General features: G+C 43.8%; 1 protein-coding gene across 1 annotated transcript in view; it reads left to right on the top strand.

Annotated features, from left to right (window-relative positions):
• Nucleotides 1-20,487, top strand: part of MYH15 (myosin heavy chain 15) — a 108,546-nt gene that overhangs the window by 62,789 nt on the left and 25,270 nt on the right. Inside the window, exons 24-30 of the mRNA XM_066622592.1 lie at nt 1,862-2,104; nt 3,268-3,444; nt 5,323-5,468; nt 6,738-6,828; nt 9,429-9,818; nt 18,617-18,743; nt 20,152-20,270. Coding sequence (XP_066478689.1) covers nt 1,862-2,104; nt 3,268-3,444; nt 5,323-5,468; nt 6,738-6,828; nt 9,429-9,818; nt 18,617-18,743; nt 20,152-20,270 — 1,293 coding nt within the window. The remainder of the gene's footprint in view (nt 1-1,861; nt 2,105-3,267; nt 3,445-5,322; nt 5,469-6,737; nt 6,829-9,428; nt 9,819-18,616; nt 18,744-20,151; nt 20,271-20,487) is intronic.

The raw sequence follows: 20,487 nt of genomic DNA, 5'->3' as shown, positions 1-20,487 counted from the left end.
TTCTCACATAATACGTATAAATGGTCTGCATAATTCATTCAAATAATGAATTATTGGTCTTGCTGTGCATTCGTTTACATGACTTTATATGTAAATAAACTATCTGCAGGACTTAAAATGCTGGGATATAAATACAACCACCCGTATCCATATTCTAATCCGTTGAGTCGGTTACCATGGTAAATCACTGAGGCAAGGAGATGTTAAACTTGGGAGTTGTGACATTTTACATACAATTTGCAACTGTGCTGCAGAATTAGCTAGGCAATTAGTTTGGAAGATTACAAAGGATGTATATTTTAATAGTGGATAGCTTACATTCACGACCAAACGCTTATCAGTATGCCCAGCTCCCATAGCTAGCAATGAATCTAAAAGTGATCGGCTCAGAATTTGAATCCAGATGGAATCAGAATTTTCGCCAGCGTTATATTCCAAAACTTTGACTCAGATTAAAATCTAAACCAGAGTGGAACTTAAGTTCTTCCTCCATCACTGTCTCCCACTCTTCCATTATACACACACCCAAATACATGCCAACACCCTCCTATCCCTTTATACTCTCTGCTACTTTTGCTTCTGCAGCAGATGAAAGAAGGGGTGTGTCTCATCTCTCCCCACTGTTAGAACTGGGTACGAGAGGCAATGAGTGCAAAAAATAGCTACCCAGCATTTCCTGCATTTGGCTCTCAGCCCTAGCAATGTGCTCGATATCTGAGTGGGGAAGTGGGTGAAACCCCTCTGTTTCCTTGCCCCCAACATCAGAGCAGCAACAAAGGTAAGTGGGTGGAACTTGGGGGAGATGAGCAGGAGTGAAGGATAACTGGATGCTCACTGGAAAAGTTGAGAGGAACCGGACCCTGTTGCACTCCCAATTGAGGCAACAACAGAGTCTGAAATACCCCCGGCACTAGGCTCAAAAAGAATATAATTTTTTTGTTTGGGATTTTTTTGTTTTTTTTCAGTTCTGAAAGGCATGGCTTGATCATCACTACAGTACTTTATAACATAGGAAATGGTTTATAATCTTTATGTTTTTGTCCATACAAGCCCCCCTCCCCAAAGTGGGGCACTATCGTTTTCATTTGAAAGACCAGGTAGAAAGAGGCTGAGATAGGTGGCCACTTTCCATATAGACACTTTCCATATAGACAAGAGAGCTGATGTGGTGCAGTGGTCGGAGTCGGTACTAGGAGACCCAGGCTCAATTCAGCCACAAAGCTGTGGGGATCTTGGGCAGTTGCTAAACTCAGCCCATTCTGCTTTAGGATTGTTCTGAGGAAAAAAGCAGGGTGGAAGGATCAATGTGTGCCACTCCGAGCTCCTTGGAGGAACACATAAATGCAATGACTGAATATGAAAAAGAAAGTTTTCATTCGAAGTCGCAGACCTTCTCCCAATAGCATGCCCTTTTGCTTGGAACCCCATTTTTTAAGGAACCTTGCTTAACCAATTTTCTGAATTATCTGATGTGGGTGCTATCCTAGCACTTTACCTCCTAACAGGCCTTCTGCTTGGCTGTTCTGTTTTGATGTGTAGGTTTTAATGGCTCCATTTTATTGTTCTCCGACAAGGAAACCCACCGAGGGGTCATTTGGTAGGAAAGAAATTTGAATCTAAATAAATCCCAGCCTTTTGTGATCTATCCTCTGGGTTACATTAGCACTCAGAGTGAATATTTTTCAAGCATTCATGTTAATTGCTTCCTGGAGTTGCTCACTGGCTCCTACCTGAATATGTACTAAATGTGTGAGTGGGGAACCTCTGGAGAGAGGAGGGAAGTGCGGATGAGAAATCGGTTCCCAAAAACAAAAAAGTTTCCTTCCTCATCACTAACGCAGCCTTCCACACATCCTGACAGGAGCAAGACACCCTCGCGGATGCAGAAGAACGATGTGACTTGCTGATTAAATCCAAGATCCAGCTGGAGGCCAAAGTCAAAGAGCTGACGGAGAGGGTGGAAGATGAAGAGGAGATGAACTCCGAACTGACATCCAAGAAGAGGAAGCTGGAAGACGAATGCTCTGAGCTGAAGAAAGATATTGATGACCTTGAAATAACACTGGCCAAAGTGGAAAAGGAAAAACATGCAACAGAAAATAAGGTTCCTTGTTTATTTTGCCATAAGGCACACTCACTCTTGAGGCTGTTTTGTATAAATTTTTAGGGAAATCACTCCTGATTGGGAGGGATCTGTGCCTTCGGTTTAGAGGTATTATACAGCGTTTCTCAAACTGTGGGTCGGGACCCATTAGGTGGGTCATGAGCCAATTTCAGATGGGTCACGTAGTACCTAGCTCAGTCGCCATTGAAAATACAGAGCTGAAAATACAGATTACAGAGCTGCTGGACAGGGCAGGCTCCTGTTGGGAGAGAGGCATGGTGCTTTGTCCTGAATAGGTGGGAAGATGGAATGCTGGAAAGAAGGGAGGGCTGTGTAGTTGAAGAAGAATCCAAGTCTGCATTCTGCTTTGACTTCTGAGCTGGAATTTTTGAATTCCAAGCTTTGCAAAATAGCAGCATGAGTGTACTATGTAATGGGACCTTTTGCTGATCGCAGCTTAGGTCTGAAGCCTAAATGAATGATGTCGCTTCTGGCCATGACATCACTTCCAGGTTAATGACATCACTTCCAGTGGGTCGCAACAGAGCATCGTTCTGAAAAGTGGATCCCAGTGCTAAAAGGTTGGAGAACCCCAAATAAAATTGCATGTTTCCCCTTCATTATGCCATCCCAATAGAAAGGAAGTGATGCCTACAAAACTTAGCCGCTCTGTTTTGTACCCATGTGTTTAGTCTTGCAATCCCTGAGCAGCATGCGCAGGGCAGTTACATATGCGAGCCAGGAAATCTGAGATTTGACTGTCAGCAACTTCTGTTATCTCAGTGACTGAAAACAAACAAACCGTTCTTCTGCAAGTTGTTTCTGCCTTCATATTCCATTGGCTTTGTCTTTATATTTAACAGCTAAGTATTGGGAAAGTAGCTCGTTAGATTGGGCTTCCCCATGCTTCAGTATGCCAGCTTCCTTCCTTTAGTGTCTGGTGTGGTGTCATGGATTTGGTTCACATGCACGCAGACTCAAGAAAGGGCAGCTTTGCTTGCATGAACCAAAGAATTCATTGCTTGAACTGGGTCCACATTGATGCAGCACACTTTTCCCAGTATGATTACTGTGTTAAAAAGTCTCTTAAATGAGGAATGGAAACTCAAAGGACATTATGAAGACCTCTGTTCCTTTGCCCTTGTGCTTCATTTTCCCTGCAGGTTAAAAACCTGACAGAAGAAATGGCTGCCCTTGATGAGACCATCAGCAAGCTTACAAAAGAAAAGAAATCCTTGCAGGAGGCTCATCAGCAGGCCTTAGATGACTTGCAGGCCGAGGAGGACAAAGTCAACACCCTGAGCAAAGCAAAAGTGAAACTGGAGCAGCAAGTAGATGATGTATGTTGGCTGTGCTATTGGTTTGATGAGAGGCAATTTAAGGGCTGTGACTCAGTGGTAGAGCACTTGCTCTCCATGTAAAAGGTCCTTGGTCCAGTCCCTGGCATCTTGAAGAGAAAAAATTCACCTCTGAGTAGAGTCACCAGATACAAAAGGGGACAGAGTTCCTATACCATTAACCAGTATACGGCAGATGCAGCTTTTTAGACACTTCCATGTTGCCAAAATTCCCTCTTCTATACAATGGTTAAAGGTACAGGCTCTCTGTCCCCATTTGTATCTGGTAACCCTACCTCTGAAGCCCTGAAAAACCAATGCCTATCGGTTTACACAATATTGAATTAGCAGCCCAATTCTAATTAACACCCCCCACACAGTGATGCAGCCGTGTCAGTATAGGTCATGTGGCATCCTGCAGGGTGGGTGGGCAGTTGTGGAGTCTCCTCAAGGGAACAAATGTTCCCTTAGTCTGAGGTTGGCCTCCATTGCCCTAATGGTCTCCTCAGATCTGCACCAGGCATTTTGCTGGCACAGAACTGAGGAGACTAAGGGAGAGGGAACGGGCTATGATGCTGACACAACTAACTGCTGCTGGAATCCACCCTCTCCCTCCCCATTCTGCCTCCTGCCTGCTCCTTCCCACCCAGTCACTCCCCCATTCTTCCCCTTCCCCTCTCCTCCCCTTCCCCACCTTGTTCCTCCCACTGTCCACCCCAGTTTACCTGCACCTCTGTGGATAACTGGATAACACTGCCGCCATTTGCAGCAGCGGTTCCCAAGTGGCTGCTTGTGGCACATTGCATGCGCCACTATATGGCCATTTACAGCAGCAGAACCTCTGTTCCACTGTCATAAAATGTAATTAGAATTGGGCCATAATGCTGTAACTGAGTATAAGGCAGCTTCCGTGATTGAGAAGTGTTGCAGTTCTTTTATAAATGTCAGAGCCAGTCTGCTATTAAATTTCTAAATGGGAAGTGGATGAAGAGACTGCATTTGTATTCCTGTTCTTCAGGGAGGTTTAGGAAATGGGGAAGTTTTTCTAGTTCTTTTCTGTGAGATAGATGGGGGCAGCTTAACACGTCTGCAAAAAACAGACGTGCGTGTCTCTGCTTCAGGATGGCTTACACAATGTTAAAAAGTGCAGTCAACTTCTGTGTTCCACCAAGAACAAGAAAGGTTGAGTGACGGGCAGCCTGATCCTGCACTCCTGGTGCCCAGGGCTGCAGCGACGCCAAAAATGGCTGCTGCTGCATCCTCCACGCATTGCGGGTGGCTCCTCAGGAGAAGGAGACTTTTGTCCCCTTCTCCTGGATAAGGTGAGTAGCCCCACAGTGGGTACTCAATTCTATGTCGACCCAAGGGTTGGCATAGAATTTTGAGCCTCGATGTCGGGCTGGTGGCCTGAAACAGAGGCTCAGAATCCAGTGAAGCTCCACTGTTCCCGCCACCCTTCCAGCCCACTCTCTCCCTCCAGCATGCCTCCACCCTGCCCTCTCCCCGCTATCCGCCCACCTCCCCCCCACCCCGGAACACTTCCCCCTGCTTCCCCCCACGCCCCCACCTACTTCTCTTCTGCCCGGTGGTCCAAGCTCTGGTGCTTGCCTGGTGCTAGTGCTCACCCACTGGGCTAGCGCTGGCGCTCTACTGGTGCTGGGGCCCACAAAATGTGCCTTACAGCACGTTTGTGACTGCATGCTGGTGGTGAGCTGAGGTGCACTCTATAGGATTGGGCCCTGAGGCTGCAATTCTATCCACACTTTCCTGGGAGTAAGCCCCATTGACTATAAAGGAAATTACTTCTTAGTGGATATGCATAGAATTGGCTCTGTATCTCCCCCCCCCCCCAATACTGACCCCTTTTTATTGCTTCTGCAGCTTGAGGGCTCTCTTGAGCAAGAAAAAAAAGTGAGGATGGATCTGGAAAGGGCAAAACGCAAACTGGAAGGGGACTTGAAGCTGACTCAAGAGAGTGTCATGGATTTGGAGAATGATAAGCTGCAACTGGAAGAGAAGCTCAAGAAGTAAGAGAATGGTTCAAAGTCTCCTTATAGCTGAAGTGTGTTTGTACTGTTTAAAAAAAAAGAGTGCACCCAACCTTCACAGCTCACTAATGTTTTCTATTCACTTGGTATAAAATATGAGAAGCAAGTACCTCTCACAGCATGTAGTTTCACTACATTCCAGGCCTGCAGTGCAGCCTGCCAGGTGCTTGACAACCCTCCTGCCTACCAATCCCAGGAAGGCAGCCAAAACCAGGAAATTCAGTCGAGCCCCTGGTGAGTTGCCATGCGTGGCTTACGGATGTGTTCAGTGTGCTGGGTCACACATTCTGCAGGCCTGCTATATGCCAGACTACAACTAGGATTGGGTAGGGAGGGAGTTCCACAAAAGGTGGGACTCAGAAGAAAAAAAGGAGGAAAGGAAAGCCGTGATGTTCCCAGAAGGGGCACAGTGCTATCTATGGTTTGCAGGGCACGTCAACACGCCATGTAAGCTGCCCCTCCCCCTCACAGACGGAGCCATTCTGGGTGGTGAGAGTAACATGAAGGCATCTTGTCCACATTGCTTTTGTCACCCAGAATAACTCCGACAACAAAGGAGGCAACCTACACAGTACGTTGAGGTACCCTGCAAAATGTAGTGCTGTGCACGCCCTCTAGGAACACTACTGAAAGAAAGGAAAAAGAAGCTTGCCATTTGTGTATGGACCTAGAAATCCTTCTCACTGAACAGCTCAGTAGTAGAGGGTGGACAATCAGGTTCAGTTTCCTGTTCTCCAAAATATACGTTGTTTGCTTTCTTCTCTAATCTGGTCCCATCCCATATTAGAACCATGGATGGCTCATCCATGAGGCCACCTCACTTGGGTTCCATCACCTGCGGATTGCAAGGGGTTCAGGGGTGATGCATTTCGGACACCTTTCACCCTGAGTCTGCGGCCATTGCCTCTCTCCAACTTGCCACCAATGTAAACTGCTATGATCTGCTTCCTGTTTGCTCAAGTGAGAAACAGGTAATTCTCCTCCTTATCAAGCTCCTTGCACGCTGCTGTCAAACCCATAAGTTTGGGAATTCCAGTTTCATTTACAGGGACAGTGTAAGTTCACGCTGCTTATGCTGCAAGAAGTGTGTTTTTAAGGTGCCACAAAATTCTGCCAGTTTTGATGCTAGAGACTAGCTCTGCTACCCCCCAGGAAGTAAAGACAGTAATAGTAGCTGCTGAGACAGTGTTCCTGCTTAGAAAGCAAGCAAATTATTTCACATCAGATTCTTACACATTGCCTTCACAGGAAAGAGTTTGAAATTAGTCAGATGAACTCCAAGATTGAGGATGAACAGGCCGCAGTGATGCAGCTCCAAAAGAAGATTAAAGAACTTCAGGTATTTACTCGTGCTTATTTTCCCCAAACCTCTGTGCTGAATCCAGTACTGATAGAAAGCCACAGATCTGTTGCATCTGAACATCAGGTTATTAAAACCTACCGAATGATCATTTTAAGAACATTGGAAGAGCCCTGCCTGATTGGACCCAAGATCCACTAGTCCAGCACCCTTTTTCCAAAAGTGACCAGCAAGATGTTTCTGGGAAATCAGGTACAGGGCATGAAGGCTAAAGATTTTCCCCAATTGTATGCCTCCAGCAGCTGATTTCAGATGACACAGCACCTCTGAACCATTTGGATATCATCGCTATTGACAGAGGTATCTTTAAAAGAATTGTTAGCCTGGGTGCATGGAATTCTAGGGGAGGCGTGATAGGCTTTAGGGGGTCCATGAACCAGGCACAAAATAAAATTTTGTGTGCATGTGTTTATGTGCATTTTTCTGGGGAGGAGTTCCATAGAGGTAAGTAAAAGAAAATGCTTACTTACTTACTCCACCATGCCACGATCCCTGATGGATCTACTTGAATTTGTGCAGGCTGGAGCAACTCCAAGTGAGCCCACAGGGGCATGGGGAGCCTGGGCAGGGGGCATAGCATATCAGCTGCATCATTGCTGCCAATAAGTGCTCGCTGCCCTTCCCTGACATACTTCTCAATGACCCAAATCCTCCCCTGCCCTGATCCTTTCCCTCCTGAAAAGGCTGAAAATAAAATACTATATGGGGAAATGGTTTGAGTGAGGGGCAGGTTCACGATCCCACTTGTTATTAAAACTCACTGAGTTGCTTAGGGCATGCCAAAGCATAGCCTACCTTATAAGCATTTTGTAAGGATAAACTGGAATAAGCTATTGTATGCCACACTGAGCTTCTTGGAGGAAAGATGGAATACAAATGAAACAAGTATGTGAGAAGCAAACCCATTCAAATCCCAACAGATTGAAAACTCCTGGAAAGTAAAGTCTACCTGTTTACCTGCTCCATTGTTATGCCTGTATGGTATGACAGGTACATGCTGGACCATGGGGTAAAAGGAGAGGAATGAACCATCAATTGAGTTTGCCCTTACATAGCCATCTTTGTAGCCCTGTGCAGTGAATGTGTGGAGCTGGGGGTGGGGGAGAAAAAAATTTGGATTGCAACCATTCTCCCCACTTTTAACTTCCACATGATTACCCAAAGGTCGGAACAGTTTACAGGCATACAGTTGTAGCCGCAATTGAGGATTCTGCTTTATGTAGAACAGGCTTGGCCAGCCTTTCAACTGTACGGCTCCTGGATCATTAACAATTGTGCAGAGGGGGGAATTTCAGCAGATGCAGTGTCATCTGTGAGGTGCAGAACTCCCAATAGTTGAGAGACAGCCCACATATATGCAATCTGTATGCCCATAGGCTGTCTTTAGACTTTCAGACCAGTGAATCCATGGTCTGGAATGGGAAGAGTGGGTGTGATCCCACTCTGCTCACTTGTTCATGTGAACATCAGCAGAAGGTTTATTTTACCAGATTTTGAGACTGGATGTCCCTTTGGATGACCCCTTTGGACATGGGCGTATATATCGTTTTTTTAAGCCCAACAGTAAACCTTATTATGTGGCTGATTATTTTAAAAGGATAATCAGAGAAACTTGCTGAAGGAAAGATGTTTAAGAGGCAGTGAAAAGAAATGAGAAAAATGGGGCTGGGGGCAAGATATTCTTAGAGCAAAGTCAAGCGTCTGCTTTTGAATGTGATGTCCTTGGTTACAAGCACCTGGGGCTTGAGAGCTAGTAATAGAACAGGCTGTACTGCAAACTAAGGCATGATGAATCTCAGTGATGAGTAAGATCAGCATTGAAGTTTACACAGAAGTAAGAATTCTTTGGAGGAAAAAAGAGTCCCCTTGGCTGCTGATCCATGGAGGCTCTGTGACCTCATTAGTTTTGCAGCTGCCGAAGATGCTCTCTGTTTTCCTCTGGAGGCTGTGGGCTGTGCCATTAATAATTCCACAACTTGCTTGTTGCCAGAGGCAGAATGTGTGACTAACTGGCTTTGACAGTTCAAGTTCAGAGGTGAAACATGGAAAAGGACCACAAAAGCTTGTATTTACCCTGTATCTTTATACTCTGCTTCCCCCACCTCCAGTTTTAGAGTGGTAGTGAGCACCCTTGGTATCAGAAATAGCTACTTCTGTTATCCTCTTCTCTCTGGTTTTCAGCTGTATCTTGTGGAGTATCTTGTTGAGCTGTATCTAATTACATGCCTGATGCTTAGGGGCTAGGCTGGTACAGAGCATTTTCCAGGTCTTTGAGTAGGTATCTAGGGATCATCACTCTATACTGTAATTTTTAGATCTGTTAAGGACTTAATGTGCTGATCTGTGTGGGGGTTGCAAGCATTGGAAGTTAACACAACCATTATTATTATTATTATTATTATTATTATTATTATTATTATTATTATTATTAGACAGCTTTTTCAACAAAAGTTCACAAAGCGGTTTACAGAGAAAAATCAAATAACTAATGGCTTTATATGGTTTCTGGCATCTGTAAGACATGGCACTGTGGCGTACAGGGAGCTACTATTATTTATATGTGTTTTTCTGCCTGATAGGCCCGCATAGAAGAGCTGGAAGAAGAACTGGAGGCAGAAAGAGCTGCCCGGGCAAAAGTAGAGAAGCAAAGGTCAGACCTAGCCCGAGAGCTGGAAGAGCTAAGTGAGCGACTGGAAGAGGCTGGGGGAGCAACTGCAGCCCAGCTGGAGATGAATAAGAAGCGGGAGGCGGAGTTTCTGAAGTTGCGGCGGGACCTGGAGGAAGCCACCCTGCACTACGAAGCTACTGCCGCTACTCTGAGGAAGAAGCATGCAGACAGCATGTCAGAGCTCGGGGAACAAGTGGACAACCTGCAGAGAGTCAAGCAAAAACTAGAGAAAGAGAAGAGTGAGCTGAAGCTGGAGTTGGATGACCTGTCATCCAATATGGAGCAACTGATCAAGGGAAAGGTAGAGCCACAGGACTGGGAAGGGGGGGGGGTTAAGTTTGGTGATGATGCAGGCCAGATGGGGATCTGGATTGTTCCAGACCTTGGCTGGTGGTGTCTGTCCTACTTGCATCTGTTGCAACCAAGGGTAGCTTCCACAGTTTCTTGTTTTGGAGGAAGGGAAACTGGATGCTGCCCCAGGAGTTGAACCATTCATTGACCATTGTGCAGGGCACCTGATTAGTAGGTGAAATGTACATTGGTAGTTGGATTCTTCATACTGTTTTGTGTTCTCAAAGTGCACACTTCCCATCTCTCAAGTTCAAGAGTGATGACCGATAGCTGTTGACCGAAAAATGCCCATTTTCATCAATAACAAATTCACGTGAATTGTGAAATTTGATGCTGCTAATTCCTAGTGCTGCATAATGGCTAGAAAATGAAACTACAAATCAGGAAGTCCTCACTTCAAATCTCACCTCTGCCCTGGGCTGACAAGGTAGCCTTAAGGCAAGCCACTCTCCATAAGCTTCAAACACGCACCCATCTCTAATCAGTAATGAGGGATCATAACACTTCTCAGCTTTATCAAGTTGCTATCAGGATCACCAAGGTACTTATTTAGTGCTTTAAGTATTCTGAAGTGTTTTATAAATACTAATTAATGCAAAATGAATACTTAAGAATGTTAAGGATTCTTAACTTAAGAATGCAAAGATTCTTACATAGGTTACAAGCTTTAAAAGTTACTAATGGTAGGCAGCAGACAAAGATATAGAAAAATACAGAGACATACTGAATAAGTCCCGCTCCAGACACATTAAAACAGATATTTGATCCAAATCCGCGAACTCATAGATAAAGGTGCCACTGATTGTGGTTTGTGGAGCTTATGGATGAAGGCGCCACCTAGTGTTGCAGGCATGCCTTACATTTACAACACTCAGCACTGGTGTAGGGCCAGTGCTAAGAGCTCCGGATTGGCCTGTAAAACAATTCATAATAGCATAAAAGCAGCATCAGAAAGCCTATAGGTCAGGGCTTTTCAAACTGGGGGGCCACGATGCCCCATCCTGTGAGCCCTGGCCACTTTCCCTTTAAGGGGTGGGGGGAAGGCAGCAACACGATACCCAGGATCGCGTCGCTCAGGCGGCTGCAGGGACTGGGATGCACTCACCAGTCCCTTCAGCAGCCTCCTGGGCATGTAGGGAGCCCTGCGCGTGGGTCTGCAGGGCTCCCCAGGTTTTGAAAAGTGAAAGCACAGCGATCGCGCTCCACTTCTGATATTGCGGAAGTGGAACGCAATCGCTGCACTTTCACTTTTCAAGACCTGGGGAACCCTGTAGAATGTCACGCAGGGCTTCCCGCACCCCAGAAAGGCTGCTGCAGGGACTGGTGAGTGCATTCCAGTCCCTGCAGCCCCCTAAGCGACGCAATCCTATGAATTGTGTCGCTGCCTCCCCCCCGCCCGCGCAAGAATTTACTGAAGTTCAAACTCCCTGAGAGTTTGAAAACTGCTGCTGTAGGTACTCATAAAAAAAGCAGTCCCGAGGAAGTTCCTCCTTCCTTATATGCCAAGCAGAATAAATATGTTTTTCAATTATCTAACATTTTTCCATGTGCGTATGTTTGTTTTAAAACCTTTGCACCCCACTCCAATAGATTAATATGAAATGAGCTAGTTCTTTAAATGAAGTATAATGAGCTTCAAAGTAGGAAACACTCTAATGAAGGTATTTAAAGTTGATTTTATTTTATTATAGTCTTAATTTTGTGTGGCTATATGGGGAAGTGCTGTCATGACAAGACGCTTTAAGTTGTGCTTTAAAATTTACCACTATACCACAGCTTCCGTCTTCTTGAATAAAATATCCAATTTATATTTTCTCATCTTAGTATGTTCCCTCCAACTGTAGGATATCTATCCTATTGCATCAGACACCAGAATTTTACAGACCTTCCCCAAATATAATTCCTTATCATTTAGTACTTTTAAAGTGCCTAAAATGTACCACTTTCATTTGGCCACAGCCTGCTTCTTCTTTTCTTGATCCAAACCAGGGATGGGCAAGTCAGGCAAGGCGTGATTTGAGTCAAGTCACAAGTCTCCATCCCCCCACAACTTGACTCAAAAACGAATCATAATGGGGGCACGTTCCAAGTCGCCTGTAGCATTTTCACAACTTGTGAAACACCCAGACAGACAATTTTTAGCTTAACTTTTACTAAAAGCACAAGCAGGAATTTCTTTCTTTTAACATTTAAACTGAAAAAAACTCAGGACTTTCTAAAGTCAAAAAAATAAACATACATTTATAAACTAGGGAAATTAACTCAGATTTCCCTCGCCTGGCCAGGCTGAAAACTGGAGTGACTCCACTCACTGTTAAAAAAAAAAATCACTGCCGTTAACTTAGCTGACTTTACTTAGAAGTCAACTAGAAGCACTAATTGCAACCAGAGGAATTAGAGAAGTTTACATACCCTATTTAGACAATAGGAGATAAGGCACATGTGATAGACGACATGAAACAAAGAAACATGAAATAAACAGGCATCATAAAGTCAAAATCATAATGAGTTCATTACTTAAGTTCACAGTCACTTTGGAAGTGACACTTACTAACGTTTGCATAACAATTAGCAATTCCTGTGAGGGAAGAACTTTGACAAAGAGCACTTCATAATACTATAGCATATATTATATTTACTTTTTCACTCTCATTCTCACACTTCACACATGTCCATGGACTTCAAACAATTCAAACACATTACTCACTCTATACACGTTATAAATAGCATATTTCACATTACACATGCTTATAATTTACAGCTCTAATGTACATGCAAAAGAATTAAACATTTCATACTTACTTCAGACTTCCCTCCATTCCGAGGTTTCCAACACTGAAAGCACTTACAATACAATCTTACCTCTCTTCTCTTCATGCCACGACAGCCTTACTACTTCAGGTACTAACTTCTGTTAGATCTCATTGTTGAATCAACAATGGGCACAGTGTCCTTTTAATTTTTTTCTTAACTTTCCTCGTATTCGCTCCTCCTAAATTCTTACTTTGGCCCATATTCTTTTTAAACCAGCACATAAAAGCACACAGCTCTGTTAAAACTATTAACTCACTTTAGCTTAAAACAACACAGCCTTAGACAGGAAGCAGATTCACTGACTATTTTTAGGAGAACTGCCAAGTTGCTATGCTGCTAAAGCGAATTTTTAACTACAGAAACTGCTTGAGTCACTCTAATATTTACAAATTTAAACTCTTTCTCTATCTCTAAAAGGACAGTGAGCACTAATTAAAGATTGCTTACTAACTTTCCCACAGGTATGTCTACCACACACAAGGGTCCAGACAATGTTTTTTTTACCTGTTTCACCGCAGTTCTGGCCACCCAGAACTGGAACCTGTCTTACCCAGACAGTCACCGGGGATATACACACTTGTCCCCAAGGGCCCTTATTTACCCAACAAGGTTTACTTAAGGTACCAAGGACAAGGTACCCAGGACAAGGACACCTGCTCCTATTGTACTCTTTCTTCCTTGTGGTAGGTACCTTGTACATTACTGTACTTCTGTACCCTGTACTTACTTTGAGGTCCACACCCTCATGCAGCAACTCCACTGCAGCAACTCCACTGGTCGACCAGACAGACAGACACTTAGACAACACTTTCACATACTTACCTGCTTGCACCACTCACACCAGTAGACATCATGTGCAATCAGGGGAGAAATCATCATATACAGGGAGAACCTGTATCCCATGTCTTTTCCAATTTAAGTTGCTTGGTTTTTTTCCAACTGCTTAGCAGAGAACAACCAGAGTCCCATCTGGGTCGCCAACTGATAGAGAGATTTTTGGGTCATGGTCTCTGGGTCAAATTGCTAAGCAGACATAGACTTCTTTATAAGCATATAGAAAATTTATTTACATGCTATTTACAGATTAGGAATAGATTAGGATGGATACAGGTTCTAAGTTACCCCATGGTGGATCTTTGATTTCTTTTTTCCCGAACCACACCCAAAATTCCTATACTTGTACTCAATGAAAAACAAGTGACCCATGTGATATTCATGTCACTTCCCTCTCCTTATTTGGCATACTGGTACATGGTTCTAGCCCTCACTGGGAAATCCGTTATCCATGTATGGAAAAGTTCTGGCTTGCACTTTGATTTCACAACACCTTGGAATGTTCTTTTTGGGAATGCTATGACACACATGTTTTTCTCTGCAGGTCATCTTGACATTTTCTACCTTGTTTTTAACAGAAAGACACTATTCATTTTTTCCTAATGTTCTTTCTCTGAGAGAAATTAGGTTAACCCCTAAAATCTCTAACAAAAAGACCCAAGTCACAAGTCACCTCCTTTAAAAAGCCCACCATGGAAAAAAATGGGACTACTGCCAGTGTGTGTGTGTGTGTGTGTGTGTGTGTGTGTGTGTGTGTGTGTGTGTGTGTGACACACTTCTCTTTAAACACTCCTCTGCTGCCCCATCCCATCTTTAAACAAGGTGGGGGGTGGCGGCCAGACTGTGAGAGAGCAAGGACAGAAGCAGCAAGAGGGAGGAGGGTCACATGCAGCAGCTGCAAGACTTACCAGGATGACACAGAGCCAAATCCTATCCAATTTTTCAGTGCTGGTTCTGCCATGCCAACAGGGCATGTGCTGCATCCTGTAGTAGGGAGGCTTTCATGGAGGTCTCCTCCAACTAAGGGAATGCTTGTTCCCTTTCCTTGGGTCTGTATTGCAGCTGCACTGGCATTGGAAAGTTGGATAGAATTGGGCACCCAATTCTTTGCAGCTCTACTCAGAAGTAGTTCCATTTGCGTCAGTTGTTCAATAAGGCTCCCTCCTCCCAAGTAACAACAGAGCTATATGGAGGAAAGCATGATGGCTACAAACCACCTCCTCCCCTACATGGGCTTCTCCAATCAATCCCAAGGCAAAAACTCCCCTGGGCTCATCCTTCTTCCCTGTCTCAGCCAAAGAAAATACCAGACTGCCCATCCTTTGTCCAATGATCATTGGTTCTTTCAGAGATGGGTAAAACAGCCTGCTCCTGCCTCCCACCTCCTATTCATTGCAAAAGCAAAACATTAACCCTTCCCTGCTTCCTGGCTGGAACTTCCCTGCTGTTTGCCTAGTTTGAATGATGGCCCCACGAGATTTATCACTGTGAAAACAGTAAGCAAGCGCACCCAGATACAGATAGACTTGAGTCTATGTGCATAGGGACAAATGCTGAATCAAGGGGCCCTTGACTTGAGAGTTTTGCCGAGTATTCCACACACTTGACTCAAGTGCACATCACTCAAGTGCACATCACTCAAGTGTACAGAAATCGGTGAAAAATGCTGATTTCACAACTCAGACTCAAGTTCCCATCCCTAATCCAATCCCTGCTGACCTAAGAACTGATCTACTGATCTACTCATTTCTTAATACCTCTCCTTTTCATCAAAATACCCTCTCCATTCCAGCTGCCTTCAGGGGATAACATCAACATGTCTGTCTCATGTGCTTTGGTGCAAATGTATATGTTGTTTGCGCACCAATGTCTCTTGTCCCTAAAGCTCCATGGTGCTGTCACAGAAAGCCTTTATGTGTTTATAGAAGTGCATACTGAGCAACACTGGCAAGAAGCACTACAGGTTTCACCAGTTCCCCTACAGTTTGTTCTGGACCATTTTGTAAGTCATTAATGAGTACCTAATCTAATTTTTAAAAATGCAGTCCACAGGCCGCTTTGAGGACCAAGCTATTCTTATATGAAAAATAAAGCTGGCATCCTTTGCCAACTCCAGTATAAAATGAACGTAATATTTTTCACTTTATGATCTTCAAAAAGCTTCCATCATACTTAAATCTGATAGATGAGAAAAAGAATGATAAAATGGTCCTTTGGGTATTTAATTTTTTTCCCATTACTAAGAGAAGCCTGTTAAAAAAGCACATGTTCATGTCTCACAGAAATATAATTCTGTTTATTTCAATACAAAGCATTGCCATCATATCAATTTAGTTCAATAATTCAAAGCTATCAATTAAATGATAGCTCTCCTTCCAATTGGCCTCTCCCTACTATATTTGTTTATTGTTTTATTTTTATGGGTGTTTATCTGCTCCCTTTCCAGCTCCTAAGAGGACCTCAAGGTGCTTCACATTCTGTTAAAGCAAAACATAGTCAAAACATTAGAAAACAATTAGAAAACAACAACAAAAAAGAAATAATGCATAATAAAAAGGGAAACCATAACAAAAAGAAGGGGAAGCTCAACTAAAAGCTTGTGTAAAGAAAAAAATTTCCAACCAAGGGACCAAGGTTGTGCCAATCCACTGCAGCTCGACTCAAGTCTACCCTGCCCCCTTTGACTCAGCTCTCACTTGAGCCTTAATGGGCAGCTATGGGGACTCATCCAGAGCGTTTTTAAAACGTGATTTGTGCAAGTCTTTCTGGCAAACAAATCAGGCAAGTCTCCGCAGAAAAATGGAGCTGCTGGCAAGATGTGTGTGTGAGAGTTCTCATTTAACACTCCCCTGATGTCCCCATCTCATCCGTAAACAAAAGCTCTGCTGTTCAAGTGAGATCAGCAGTGCAGAAAGCGCTGATTAGTTCCTGACAAACCCCAGGCACGAACCCACCCCTGTTCCCGTCACAACTCCTGATTTCGCCCTCAGAAGGGGTGCCAAGCACAGATGGACCTACTGGGAGGGAGGAGGAGGCATCCCAGCTTGGCAAGGTGGGAGAGGATGGGCAGCGCAAGTGAAGGGACAAAAGCAGCAGGCAGGCAGGTGGACAGACTCTGAAACAAAACTTAAGCCTCCCTCCTCCCCTCTACCCCCACCTCCTGGTGCCAACCTACCCTCCTCTCTCTAAGTCTCTTGCTCGCACCACTTTGAATGCAGCTTCTGGATTGCCCACATGGTCCTTTGGGTGTCATGGAAGCTGCAAAACAAAAAAACACAAGCGCACACACACACACACACACACACACACACAGCAGAGTGGTGGCCCGAAAGAGTCATGTTTTCAAGTCTGTGATTCCATTTATTCCCGATAAAAACTCCCAAGTCCTGAGTCACTTTTGGTTTCAAAAATACATGTAACTTGAGTCCAAACTTGTCAGGAAAAACACACGTTTTGAGACTCAAGTGCAGGTCTTCTGAGTCAAGTTGCCCATGCCTGATGGATACCACTGAAGGGTCCAATCAAGCCTCCAGGGAAATGGTGTTCCAAAGCTTGGGAACCATGACCAAAAAGTTCCGCCAATTTTATTTAATGACTTAAATAAAATATTAACTATGGAAAACCATACTGTCATTGTTATCTAAATATAAACTATAACTGAAGCAAACTGGTCTCTGTGCTTATGAGGTCAAGAATAGGGTCTGTTAACATAGTACAAAGAGCCTCCATCTGCGCATGTCACATATATTACAAACAGAACACCAAACTTGTATTGTATTGTATATTGTATTGAATATTGGAGTGCAAATATTAGAATGGTACTACCCATCACCACCAATGCAACTGCTGCTCACAACCCACTGGAAAGACCAGTGGCTGGAAAACTTAGATCAGGGGTCTCTAAACTTTTTGGCTAGAGGGTCACATCAAATAACTGGTGTGGTGTTGAGGGCCAGAAAAAAAATGTAAATATGAAGTTTTAATAAATAAATTAGAGATGGAACTTAGAAGAGTGAATAAATGAATGAATGCACTCATTCATTCAACCTCTCCGGCCCTCAAAACACCCTCCAGATGCAGCCAGAGCACAGTTCTGGTCGCGTTCCATTGAGTGGGCCAGAGGCTTTCAGGGGACAAGAGGCTGGCCGTGGGCCAGATAGACATTCGCCGGGCTGGGATTTGGAGACCCCTGACTTAGATTATAGAAATAGCAAACATAGGTTAACTGAGAACTGGCTCTAGTTAGTAGTCCATCTGGGCCTAGGACTGGTCAGAGCCCTGAAGAGAACATACAGGCTCCACCACTCACACAGACCTCTGCAGCAAAAGTGTTTCCCCCATTCTTACTGCTTTTCTTATCCTCTCAGCTTGCCTTTTAAATCAGTAGTCTAATACCTAAAGAGACATACTTTAAAACTCTGCCAAAAAAAAATGAGATTCCAGGTCCAAAACCACATTTCTTTGAATTTCGGATTTTAAATTCAGGGTGTTTTATTAATGCTGCAATCCTAACCACACTTTCCTGAGAGTAAGCCCCATTGAACAAAATAGGACTTACTTCTGAGTAGATCTGGTTAGGCTTGTGCTCTTAGCTTTTCATTTGCTATGATGTCACTTAAACGTTGATTTACAATTTCAGAGACGCACAAAACCACATGAGATATTTTGCAGCTTTATTTTAGTGGACGTAGATAAGATCCGTGCTTACCTTTGTATTTCTGAAAGCATAGTAAAGCCACAGTTAAGTCCCTTAGATTTCAATGGGAGAGTTAATTTAGAACTCAGTGAACCTAAATCCCACTTGGTGGAAATAGAGAGACTTAAAAGTGCATGTAATTCAATCCTATGAGCATTTACTTAGAAGTAAGTCTCACTAGTTCAAGAAGCTTATTTCCAGGTAAGCATGCATTGCACTGCAGCCTTAATGATATGTCAGTTTCTCTAATAGTGTTCTTATTGCCTTCTGTTTTTCTGTCTGCCTTGCTCACAAGTGGGTCAATGAGGTTCTTTACCATTAAAAGAGATTGACCTTAAAGGGTGAATTGAGTCATGCATATTGATTAGGCTGACATTTGATTACTTGTGTTCCAAATGCATTAGACAAATGCAGAAAAACTCTGCCGCACTTTTGAAGACCATCTGAATGAGGCGAAAACTAAAGTGGATGAGATGACCCGGTTGGTGAATGACCTCGGTGCCCAAAAAGGGAAGCTACAAGCTGAAAATGGTAGGTTGGACAAACATTGTCACTAACATAGGAAGGAAGTATGGAGGTCGCACCTAAGAACCTTTACAGCAGTGTGAACCTTCAACATTTGCAGGAACATTCTTTTCCTTCACTTCTACAGCTTCTGCTTTACATTCTGGGATTCATGAAAAGAGAAAATTCATGCTGACAACACATATTAGGGTCTCTTCCAGCATCTGTGCTGTTATTTTGTTCTGATGGCCTGCATTGGACCATAGGGTTTTCCTGATGCGCAATGTACTCTTCTTTTTACGCACATGCGCACATGCTCCCAGCCACCCACTGTTCCAAGACATATTCAGGGTAACGATTGCTTTCTGGGATCTTTTCCCAACTTGATAATATTTTGATTGGGTTCCTGGGCATGTTGGCATTAAAGCAATACATTGGCAAACCAAGTTGCCAGAATAGCAAAGCCACCTGCCCATTTCATGCTTGGATCCCTTTGAGTGATGTTATCCTTGTTTTAAATCAGAATTTGAACTGACACTGGCAGAACTGGTGGGAAAACAAGGGGATAACCAGCTTTCTGAGTTTCATCCTGTTTGGCAGACATGATGAGATACTGAAGCACATTGTTTGGCAATCAAAGGGAGGAAGTTTCCTAGTTGGTCAGAAGACTGGGTTTCACAAAACTATATCCATAGAAAGGGAAGCCCCCACAGTCTTCAGGCACTGTGATGTGCTTTTCGTATGTAAGCATACTTTGCTCAAAAATACTCATACAGTCTTTCCTTTAATTCCAAGCAGTTAGCTGTGGAAAAGGAATGTACTGCTAATGTCTTGGATATAAGACTCTGGTATGTCAGTTTTTATGAGGGTCCCAGAATTTGGGCTGCCAGAGCAAAGAGCAGACCAGGCTCTTCCACTCCACAGTTCCTGATGATGAAGAGTGTTTTCACTTGTGACTCTTAAATCTCCTTTTTACCTATCTCCTGCTATTCATGCTAATGCTTTTGGGGGGTATTCATGGAGAAATCTGTAGCATGAACAAGCACTCTGGGTGACGTAGGCTTTCTGTTGACCTTGCACATCTGATCAAAGTATTGATACGTGAAAATGTCAGTCACAAGTACTGTGATTTTCCCCAATGCCTTTTACTATGCCCAGAGACCTTTTTTGGATGTTTTCAGTCTTTGGCACAATGTGACCTAGACCATAAATATCCAGTCTACCTCCTCACAGGAGGAAGTAGTCTGCAAGGTGTTCAGGACTGCAAAAGCAGGAAGCATGTTACTTTCATTTACTCAGAAGTCACGGCATCCGTGCCTCTGGTAGCCCATCCGTCTCTGTACTCCTTTCCTGTCATTCTGATTTTCAGGTGAGGGTGGCAGTGAACAGTAAGAAGCTTATACTCATTATCTTTTTTGTGTTAACCCTCCGGCAGGTGAATTTACGAGACAGCTGGAAGAGAAAGAATCGCTTATAAACCAACTTTCCCGAGGGAAGTTGTCTTTCACTCAACAAATAGAGGAACTTAAAAGGCAGCTGGAGGAAGAGACCAAGGTAACACTGTGTTTAATTCTCCTAACTGATTCTGAGTTTGCATGAAACAGCTACTCATTGAACTGGTCCTTTTGCTGGTGCAGAACGGCATATCAGTGTTAGAACTGCACTGAATGACACAAGCTGTGAGGGTTTGGTTCTGTCTGTAAATATCAGGGAGAGTCAGGGATAGTACCAATATGATCAAGAAATGCCACAATTATTGCTATGACGTGTT

Source organism: Tiliqua scincoides, chromosome 3 (assembly GCF_035046505.1).
Source record: "Tiliqua scincoides isolate rTilSci1 chromosome 3, rTilSci1.hap2, whole genome shotgun sequence".
Taxonomy (NCBI): Eukaryota; Metazoa; Chordata; class Lepidosauria; order Squamata; family Scincidae; genus Tiliqua; species Tiliqua scincoides.
Note: the sequence above shows the minus strand (reverse complement) of the source record. Positions and strands in the feature narration are given on the sequence as shown.